The sequence below is a fragment of the Protomyctophum parallelum genome (assembly GCF_964188405.1).
Source record: "Protomyctophum parallelum genome assembly, chromosome: 19".
NCBI classification, from domain to species: domain Eukaryota; kingdom Metazoa; phylum Chordata; class Actinopteri; order Myctophiformes; family Myctophidae; genus Protomyctophum; species Protomyctophum parallelum.
In genome coordinates, this window is record NC_139717.1 from 4,598,406 (window position 1) to 4,609,628 (window position 11,223).

At 42.4% G+C, this 11,223-nt stretch overlaps 1 protein-coding gene across 1 annotated transcript; it reads left to right on the forward strand.

Annotated features, from left to right (window-relative positions):
* Nucleotides 1-4,633: 4,633 nt before the first annotated feature.
* On the forward strand, nt 4,634-7,270 carry fosab (v-fos FBJ murine osteosarcoma viral oncogene homolog Ab). Its single transcript, XM_083789945.1, has 4 exons — nt 4,634-4,889; nt 5,325-5,552; nt 5,783-5,890; nt 6,011-7,270. The coding sequence occupies exons 1-4, from the start codon at nt 4,752-4,754 to the stop codon at nt 6,698-6,700; spliced, it is 1,164 nt and encodes a 387-aa protein (XP_083646071.1). The 5' UTR covers nt 4,634-4,751; the 3' UTR covers nt 6,701-7,270.
* Nucleotides 7,271-11,223: the final 3,953 nt, after the last annotated feature.

An 11,223-nucleotide genomic window follows, 5' to 3' on the forward strand; every position in this document is an offset into this window, starting at 1 on the left:
CTATATGGATATACAGTAAAATCCACAGTGTTAACAATATATCAATTTATCAACCACATGATATATCACACGTGTTATATACATTCTGTATTGCACTTTATACATGAATGATGTTAGTATAAACTGGACACCAGTTGCTGCCCCAATATTCTACCCAGGGGTCAAGTCAAGTGGTTAAAGTTAATTCCCACCATGTCACCTTCTCTAATTGGCAATTTACGGCAAATTAGTTAGGCTATATTTAGAGCCCATGCATAGATGATGACCTCACAAATGCTCTCAAGTGAATGTGATGGAACGTGACTGAAGGGGCTCTCTCTCTCTCTCTCTCTGTGTCTCTGTGTCTCTCTCTCGACAGAGGGGCAGCGGCGCAGCGCTTCTAGTTGCCACTGCTTCCCGGCAGTCACACCCCCCTTACAGCCCCTGATGCACTTACTGGAACATCATTAGGGTGGTCGTTTATTCAGACGCGCTGCATGCTCAAAGGAAAGGGAGGTCAAGGGTGACTGGGGGAGTCATAATTACAGGGGGGGGGGGGACACCCCCGGCCCTCCCCCTAACCCCCTCTCTTCTTCAGCGGCCCCCCTGGCCCCTGAATGAGTGTTTTCACTGCGACAAGTCGAGCGTGAATCTGGGAAAACCTTTGGTGTTTTATTTTTAGACTAGTCTGTGACATCATTGTAGCCTGTATAGGTTTTTGGCATGCGGGGTCAGGTCAAAGGTTAATCTCATCTCAATCTGCCATGCAGCAGTATGGTGTAAAAATAAAGTTATAGTAGCCTACAGTACATTTACTCAAGTATAGGCTAATCTTGCTGTAGCTCTATAGGAATGAAACTTTGATGTATTTGTAGCCTAGACTTTACTGGAGTATTTCTACATTTCAGTTGCACTTGCTGTAAATCCCTGGAACATGTGACGCGTTTAAACCTAAACACCATGTGTGTAATAATAAAATGCCAAGTGTTTATTAATGGTCATAAAATACAGTAGAACACGAGTTCACTCAAACACCTCACGAGAACAGCTAGTGTTCAAATTCTAAACGCCTACATGACTGACTTTGATTGTAAAAACTAAACACATTTATGTGTTTAAAAAGTGTTACAGGCGATTAAACATGTTCTTCTGTTTATAATCTAAACACTGTGACACGTTTAAAAAGTGTTACAAATAAGTGTTTAATACTGTTTATAACCTAAACGCTTGGGTTTAGTGTATACTATACATCTCAGAGGCAAATATTGCACTATACAATTATTTGAAAACTTTAGTAACAAGTTACTTATAGTGTATTTAGATTATTATATACAAAACATATACATTACCCACTTCAACCCTATACATATACAAGTCTCGTGTAACTATTTTCAAAAGGTAGCCTACATTTGAAAAATTGTCTTGTGAAATGGGACATTCTGCATAGTATAGCATATAGGCTATACTTCCTACTTTTTGGTATAGGCCTATATAAGTATACTATACATTTTGATTACCAATAAATAGGCAATACTTCTTTCTACTCAAGCTATTTCTACATTGCAGTATAGGCCTATACGGTTTACATAAGTAAAATATATAGCCTATACTTTTTCCACTATTGCTATTCTTCGGCATCATCAAAGCACACATTTTTGCAGAACAATTAACTCAAAAGTCAAAACATTTTCAATTTGCATTAGTCTAAATGTTAGCTATAGCATTTCCCCCGCTTCTGCCTGCAGTGAATGAACAGAACAGAACACCGCAGCCTGGCTCTGGCTGTACTATGGAGTCACCGCAGAGTCTTGGCGTCGTTCCATCACAAAACACACAGCGTGCTGTGAGAGAGAGAGAGAGAGAGAGGCAGCGTCACTGACGCGAAGGGGTGGGGCGTTCCCATGACAACGAGGAATGTTCAACAAAACATTGAACGTGGTGCATGGTTAGGAAAAGGAATCCCCTCCCGTCTCCTGTTCTCTGTCAGATCAGCTGAGGTGGCACATTTATTGCAGAACTCCCTCTATCTTATTGTTTATTGTTGTGATTATGATTATTATTATTAACTTTAAGCCTTCACAAAACGTTTTAGCACACATGTATGGAACTGAAGCCTCACAGAAAACAAACCAAAAGCCAGTTTCAAGTTTCCTTTCACTCTTTCAGAGTCAATTTGTCAGTCAATTTGACTGATTTAATTGATTTATACATATCCAATTAATCCATTAGGCTTAGCATACTGTTAATAATATTAACAAATTCAATAATTAATATTGAATATATGATTTTAAACGAATTCTTGAATTTGCTGTCAAAAATAAACTGTGATCCAGTATTCCAAATCTTTAGCATTGCTTTTACTTCTTAGATCATTGCATGTCCTTTTCCTGTTTTAGTTAGTTTTGTTTTTACTATTACTTATAGTTAGTATATAGTTAGTTAGTAGTTAACTAACTACACTATTACTAATACTATTACTGTGTAGTTGATGCTTTCTTGTTGTATTTTTTGCTCTTTCGGTGTAGCACTTTGAACTATACACTTGTTGTCTGAATTGTGCTATATGAATAATGATTGATTGATTGATTGATTGATTGATAGATAGATAGATAGATATTCATCTTTAATGAATAAAAGCCGTAGAAGGACCTACAACTATAGGCTATGTATGTATATCTGCAGAAGTCAGTGCACAGTGGTTGGAGGTGGTCTGGTCTCCCACTGGGGAGTTATGGGCCCCTGCAGGGACTGAGAAGTATAAATGTGTCCTCTCACGTGGGAATAGCCCAGTTCTATATCGGGCAGAACATAAATAAATACAGATTACAGCTTTATAATTGCCTCTCAATGATTAGGCCTATATATAGCCTGTACTAGTTTCCATATAGTAAAGTCAAGTCTAATATAAACACATAGTCTTGGGGAAGACCTGCATAAGCCTATATAGGTCTACCTCTAGAGCTGCAAGCAAACAATGATGGAAAGCTACACTCGACTCGACGAACCAGTTTGCTGAGGCCTACATTTTGACGACACACCTCTAGAATGCACAGCAGAGTACACATGCTGCCCCAGGGCAAAGTACACACCACACGTCGACCAGACACGGATCCTGTTGCGACATGCAGGCTCTCTCTCCTCCGGAGTCCTACATGTCTGTGTGATTGTGTATATATACAATCTATGCAGCATACACATTCACATGCAAATAAACTGCTGCCATGGGTATTTATGCACGTATACAGTATAGACTATACGCCAAATCAAACAACAACGTATACGTTTCATGTCCGTTTCAGGGAGGAAATACATTCTAGTATATGAAACAGTGTTTTTGGCTACATAGAAGTGTATATTCGTACGTCTCTAAATGTTTTGATGAATTGAACATGGTGGGCCCTAGATTGTAAACAAGTGTAAATGTGTAATGCTTTATGGTGTCAACACTGTTAACAGTTTTTGTATTGAGTTGTACTTGGAATGTACTGTAATTCTGCAAACTGTTAATAAATACTTCAATCAATCAATCAAAGTCAAAACCATTATATTTAAATAGTGACAGCCATTACTAGGACAAAATAGGACTATAGGACAACAATTTTGGATTATTGAAGTAATGTTATAAACTCGCTGACTAAACAGTTAATTTAGCCTTTGATTGATTGATTGATTGACTGATTGATTGATTTATTAACAGTTTGCAGAATTACAGTACATTTTAAGTACAACTAAATACAAAGACTGTTAACTGTGAGTGGACGACACCATAAAAGCATTACACTTGTTTACAATAGGGTCCACCATTTTCAATTCATCAAAACATTTAGAGACGTACGAATATACACAACTATATAGTCCAAAGCAGATCATCATGATAGGAGGTAAAAAGGGAAAAGAAACATATACAGTTATACAGCTACAGCCTATATACAGCCTTTAGGCCTGTGTGTGGATCCATTATCATTCCCTTTCATATATATTCTCAGCACACTGCAAAGCCTAGACCTAAGGTATTCTTTTTCTTCATTTCTTCAACCCAGACACCAAAATAAATAAGGCAAGTCTGCACAGACAAAAATGACCCTTTGTTCTTATTTACTGTATGCGGTGTCCCTTTGGTTTGTTTATTTATTATCCCCAATAAGTTCTCACAACAGCTTCTATGTTTGTTGTCTCTTACATCATGTCGCTATAGCCTGCCGGCCAATCCTCGGACGGTGCATGCGTTTCCCGTCAATGCCACCCCTTCTCACAGGATGCACCATATATGGTAAATGACGGAGAGGATTCCCCTCCGTTTCTGGAAGGTTCCCCCGTCTGTGGGCGGGTCTCCGCACAGAATTCCAAATCTCACTTTCGAAATACGAACAGTGGGTAAATTCCAAATATAATAAAATAACGATAATATATCTCAATGACATAAAATAAACGACACAATTATTTTTGGTGCATTTATTTCTATTTTTTAAAATGTTTTTCGCCTTGTGATTTCTCGAATGCACCAGCGCAAGGCCACACCCCCTTTTTGTCTACGTCACTATCCGGCCCCATTCGACAGCCTATAAAGGCTGGCGGAGCTGTCAGACTTCAACATTGAAACTTTCACCAACTCTAGAGAGGACAGAACAACAATAAGGACATTCATAACGAATCAACTCACAGAACAGGGATTTCCCCCGACAGCTAATAAACCATCTTCGGATTGTTTTGGGATTAACTTTTTTTTTTTGTTTGTTGTTATACGATCGAGTTTGATCGCTTCTTCCGTAAACATGATGTTCACCGCTTTCAACACCACGGACTGCGACTCGTCCCGCTGTAGCACCGCGTCCCCGGCCGGCGAAACCCTGGGATACTATCCGTCCCCGGCTGGGTCTTACTCCGACCTCGGGTCTCCCCAGTCACAGCAGGTAGGCTTCATACCCCAATTGTAAATGCTTGACACTTTCATCAGAATAGAACATCGACATTCTGAAACTGAATGGCTTATGCCATAGTTGTCAGTCTTACATGTTTATTGCTTGAACGCTTAACTAGTATAAACTCTATATGCAACATCAAAAACATCTATTGAATATGCAGCTGCAGCTTTTATATAGTTGCTCTGCACGGTGCACCTGAGCAGGGAAATCTTCATTTACGTCATGGCTTGCATCACAGCAGGGATATTTATAAATGATTATATGCTTTTTATAGACTGCTATGTCTACTTCATTAACATAGGCTACTGCTATTATAGCAGTGTGATACATGTCATAGCAGTGCTATAAGACTTTTAAAGCCATATACCTATATGTAGGTTCTGTGCTCAGTGTACTGATCATTCTCCCTTTCATTCCTTGCAGGATTTCACTGACCTCACATCATCATCAAGTGCCTCCTTCGTTCCCACGGTCTCGACCATCTCCACCAGTGCAGATCTCCAGTGGATGGTTCAGCCTTTCTCCTCGGTCGCCCCTTCCAGCAGAGTTCACCCATACGCCTCCAGCAGCCCCCAGCCCCCAGCTTACTCCAGCACAGCAATGAAGTCCACTGCATCCCGGGCTTACAACAAGAAGGGCAGATCTGACCAGGTAATTATCATTAATCAATGACTTACATTTATTTCACTGTAAAATCCTCAGTGTTCATTTCATTCTGAGAGTGCAGTCTAGTGCACCACATTTCTCAAGAGTTACAAATGAACACAGGATTTTACTTGGCATTGATTTTTTCTTGCATAACATAGCATTAGTTATTACATAAATGCATACATTAAAGACAGCTGGACCTGGAGACTTAATTTCCTCCTTTTCGTGCACAGGTTTCAACTGAGGAGGAACAGAAGAGAACAGTCCGCAGAGAGAGAAACAAGCAAGCTGCCGCAAAATGCCGCAACAGGAGGAGAGAGCTTACAGACACACTGCAAGCTGTAAGTATTTTACACATGTATTAGGCTATGTAACTATAAAATAACACATCGTTCATCCATCGTAAGACTTCACATAGTCCAAACAGCAAAATTAATGTCCTTTTTTCTCTGTCTTGGCAGGAAACGGATGAGCTGGAGGATGAGAAGGCCAGCATCCAGAGCGACATCGCTAACCTCCTGAAGGAGAAAGAGCGCCTGGAGTTCATCCTCGCGGCCCACAGGCCCATCTGCAAGATCCCCTCGGACCTGGACGTCACTTTCCCCACCATGTCGATGTCGGTCTCCCCCGCCCACTCATACAGCTCCACCGAGGAGGTCTCCATGCAGACCCAGACCTCCCCCGTCTCAATGGAGTCGGTCTTCACCTCCACCTCCACCTCCAACTCCATCTTCTCCAGCATCCCCATCCTCTCCACCACCAGGTCCAGGTCGCTCAGGTTGAGCGACCTGGACACCGCCGCCCTGGAGGAATCCCTGGAGCTGCTGAGCAAGGTGGAGATGGAGGCGGCGCGCTCGGTGCCGGACGTGGACCTCTCCAGCAGCCTGTACACCAGCCAGGACTGGGAGCCCCTCTACACCTCGCCCGCCACCACCGCCACCGCCACCATGACCAGCGACTTTGAGTCCCTGTGCACGCCGGTGGTGACCTGCACGCCGAGCGGCACCACGTACACGTCGTCCTTCGCCTTCACCTACCCCGAGGCCGACACGTTCCTGCCCACCTGCGGCCTCATGGCCCACAGGACGGGAAGCAGCAGCAATGACCAGTCCTCCGACTCGCTCAGCTCGCCCACCCTGCTGGCCCTCTGAAGAACTCTTAATATCCACAAACCAATATAGTTCTTCCGAATATTTAAAAAAAGCACGTTCACACTTCAAGTATGAGAGGTTGAAGTGCAGATCGTTAGGGCTATATGGATTGGACTTTGTACTACCAGCCAAGGAAGCAAAATGTTTATTTTAATTTGCCTTTTTTTTTTTAATATTCTTCATGCCTATTTCAACTATGTAGCAAGTCGGTGCATGTTTAACTAATACCACCTAATAGTTTTTATGTTTACAAATAGATTTATTTAATATTTGATTTCATGGTGCTAGATGACAAAGTTGTTGTATTGTTGAGCAATATTTACACTACTAGCCTATATATCTTGATCCATTTCTTTCTGGTTGATGGTATGTGATGAGAGTATTGTATACAATGTGATTTAAACGTGATATCTATCCATGGTTTGAGTGCTCTCTGTTATGGTATTATTATGGTAAGTTTTCTGTGAAAACTGTATTTATTTTTGTTAAATTTATTTTTTTACATAAAGAATAACAAAGGAAAACATTGAATGTTGTTTCCAGAAACCTGTAAATAAAAACATAGTAATGTTTAAATTCAATTATTTGCCTTTCACAATCTTTTTCTTCCCTCCCTCACTCGCTCCACACATTCTTACACACTTGTCTGCCTCCTCTCCTCTCTCCGTGCTCAGTCTCGCCTGCACAGATATTGATATCACAACTAAGCAGGCAGAATTGGCAGTTGGAACGCATTTCAATAGAGTAATTAAAAGAAATGCCTAAAATTACTCTCCCTCTGGGTCTACATTTTCCTCGCACCTCCATTGGCTCTATTTATTGTTCCCGTCTGTTGCCAAGGTTATTTACGTCAGTCCAGGCGTCGTACGTCAATGCGTCCCTTTTCCATTTGCAGAGTGTGTAGAAGGAAGGAGTACTTTGCAACGTTAGCGCGATTACGTTTTACTTCCGTGCCCAAATTGAGATTGTCGCTACATCTCGTTTGTTTCTGCTACTACCGGGTTGTGCTGGCTGCTCTCTCTCTCTCTCTCTCTGCTATTTTACATTACTGCTTTTCTGTTCAGATCTGGGGCGACTGCATGGCGTCCTTCACGGGCAAACATAAATCTTTGCACGGTTGGAGCTTTCAATTTATTTTTAACCTCATAAAACTACATTCAACAGTAAAGCTCGCTCTGAATGTTAAAACAATGCGCTCGGTTTACAATAAAAATAAACACACACCTGCAAAACAATATGGTTTAAATTAGGCTACTGATGATCGATTTCGGGTATGCCTACTGAGTAGTGACAGACGTGTACAGTCCACTATACATTTGAAAATGTAGTCCTATATACTCCTATATAGGCTACTGTAAATTATATGTAGGCTTATTTAAATAGTAGAGTAGCCTATACAATAATGCTATACTTACAATATGGCACTTGAATCTCAACAAGTCAATTGAGGGCCTATACTGGCATTTTACAATGTATAGGTCTACTGTATATTATTGGATACTAACTGATATACAAATAGCCTATTCCGCATAGATATGCTACACACACCCACACACACACACACACACACACACACACACACACACACACACACACACACACACACACACACACACACACACACACAACTAATCAATCTGTTACTGATGCTGTTGCCATAGACATGTCATAAGATTAATATTGTATCCTTTTGGCATGAAAATAACACAGCATGGACTTTCTGACAATTACCTTGCTTTGTGAATCTACCTGTTTTGTTAATACATATTAAAAATTAAGTTAAAATTAAAATGATAAAAAAGGTTCCTATCACACAAAGATTTAGCAGCCTCCTATGGTAACTCTGAGGACCCCCTACCTGTAGGGTCCCGGACCCATTGTTGATATTTGACCAATGGGTTCAGTCCCTTCCCTATAACTCCCTATAACCTCTCAATAACTCTAGTACAGTAAAGTACAGTATAGGGCAGGACTGCAGGACGGATATCTGTCATCACAATGTCCTAATTCTGGCTGTTTCAACATCCATTTACACAACACTTCAAAACAATCAATCACGTTCACATTATTGCAGCAATCAAATGGGTGTATAAATTAATCGTCCACACAGTCCATCCTAAAAGAATATAATGATAACCTTGTAAACTGGATCTCTTTTTTTCCCCTGGATTAGATCTCTAAACGTTTGAACTCAAACTCTCCTCCTAATCCAATCAACATGTGTTAGAGACAGAAAACAAATGGCGTATATATAATATCTGCTATAGTTTTATAACCAATCATAACTGCTGGATTTTGAATACTTGACGACGTGACGAAAGCCTCTGTTTTGTTTTCCCTTTTTTCCCCTTCTTCAACAACACTTCTATGTGCAATCATGCAGCGTCTAATATACGCTATTAATACCTCTTATAGCCAGCCCCTGGGAAATGGGGGGTGGGTGGGCTATAGCAGAAATAGCAGGTGCCCATTGCTTCTTTTAACATCAGCATCAACAGCAGTAAAATTAGAACACTGTGACGCCAACCTGCGTGCGTCGGTGTGCTGCAACCCAGGGGAAGCAGGCAGGCAGGCAGGCAGGCAGGCAGCGTATGCTGGAGAAAGGGAGAGGAGGAAAACAGGAGCGGAGAGAGGGAGGGGAGGGGAGGGAGGGGGAGAAAGGCAAGGGAAGGGGTATATATGCAAGGAATAGAGGGGCACAGCGATGTTATAGGGAAGGGAAGGGGTATATATGCAAGGAATAGAGGGGCACAGCGACGTTATAGGGAAGGGGTATATATGCAAGGAATAGAGGGGCACAGCGACGTTATAGGGAAGGGGTATATATGCAAGGAATAGAGGGGCACAGCGACGTTATAGGGAAGGGAAGGGGTATATATATGCAAGGAATAAAGGGGTACAGCGACGTTATAGGGAAGGGAAGGGGTATATATGCAAGGAATAGAGGGGCACAGCGATGTTATAGGGAAGGGAAGGGGTATTATATGTAAGGAATAGAGGGGTACAGCGATGTTATAGGGAAGGGAAGGGGTATTATATGCAAGGAATAGAGGGGCACAGCGATGTTATAGGGAAGGGAAGGGGTATATATGCAAGGAATAGAGGGGCACAGCGATGTTATAGGGAAGGGAAGGGGTATTATATGCAAGGAATAGAGGGGCACAGCGACGTTATAGGGAAGGGAAGGGGTATTATATGCAAGGAATAGAGGGGCACAGCGATGTTATAGGGAAGGGAAGGGGTATTATATGCAAGGAATAGAGGGGCACAGCGACGTTATAGGGAAGGGAAGGGGTATATATGCAAGGAATAGAGGGGCACAGCGACGTTATATGGAAGGGAAGGGGTATATATGCAAGGAATAGAGGGGCACAGCGATGTTATAGGAAAGGGAAGGGGTATATATGCATGGAATAGAGGGGCACAGCGATGTTATAGGGAAGGGAAGGGGTATATATGCAAGGAATAGAGGGGTACAGCGACGTTATATGGAAGGGAAGGGGTATATATGCAAGGAATAGAGGGGTACAGCGATGTTATAGGGAAGGGGTATTATATGCAAGGAATAGAGGGGCACAGCGATGTTATAGGGAAGGGGTATATATGCAAGGAATAGAGGGGCACAGCGATGTTATAGGGAAGGGGTATATATGCAAGGAATAGAGGGGCACAGCGACGTTATAGGGAAGGGAAGGGGTATATATGCAAGGAATAGAGGGGCACAGCGACGTTATAGGGAAGGGAAGGGGTATATATGCAAGGAATAGAGGGGCACAGCGATGTTATAGGGAAGGGAAGGGGTATATATGCAAGGAATAGAGGGGCACAGCGACGTTATAGGGAAGGGGTATTATATGCAAGGAATAGAGGGGCACAGCGATGTTATAGGGAAGGGAAGGGGTATATATGCAAGGAATAGAGGGGTACAGCGACGTTATAGGGAAGGGGTATTATATGCAAGGAATAGAGGGGCACAGCGACGTTATAGGGAAGGGAAGGGGTATATATGCAAGGAATAGAGGGGCACAGCGACGTTATAGGGAAGGGAAGGGGTATAAGCAAGGAATAGAGGGGCACAGCGATGTTATAGGGAAGGGAAGGGGTATATATGCAAGGAATAGAGGGGCACAGCGACATTATAGGGAAGGGAAGGGGTATAAGCAAGGAATAGAGGGGCACAGCGATGTTATAGGGAAGGGAAGGGGTATATATGCAAGGAATAGAGGGGTACAGCGACGTTATAGGGAAGGGAAGGGGTATATATGCAAGGAATAGAGGGGTACAGCGACGTTATAGGGAAGGGAAGGGGTATATATGCAAGGAATAGAGGGGCACAGCGATGTTATAGGGAAGGGAAGGGGTATATATGCAAGGAATAGAGGGGTACAGCGACGTTATAGGGAAGGGAAGGGGTATATATGCAAGGAATAGAGGGGCACAGCGACGTTATAGGGAAGGGAAGGGGTATATATGCAAGGAATAGAGGGGCACAGCGACGTTATAGGGAAGGGAAGGGGTATATA

Excerpts from the sequence above, each read along its gene's own strand:
- fosab (XM_083789945.1), top strand. The coding sequence starts at position 4,752 with ATGATGTTCACCGCTTTCAACACCACGGACTGCGACTCGTCCCGCTGT. Across the intron at positions 5,553-5,782 it reads AGAAGGGCAGATCTGACCAG|GTTTCAACTGAGGAGGAACA; the intron begins GTAATTATCATT and ends TTTCGTGCACAG. Across the intron at positions 5,891-6,010 it reads TTACAGACACACTGCAAGCT|GAAACGGATGAGCTGGAGGA; the intron begins GTAAGTATTTTA and ends CTGTCTTGGCAG.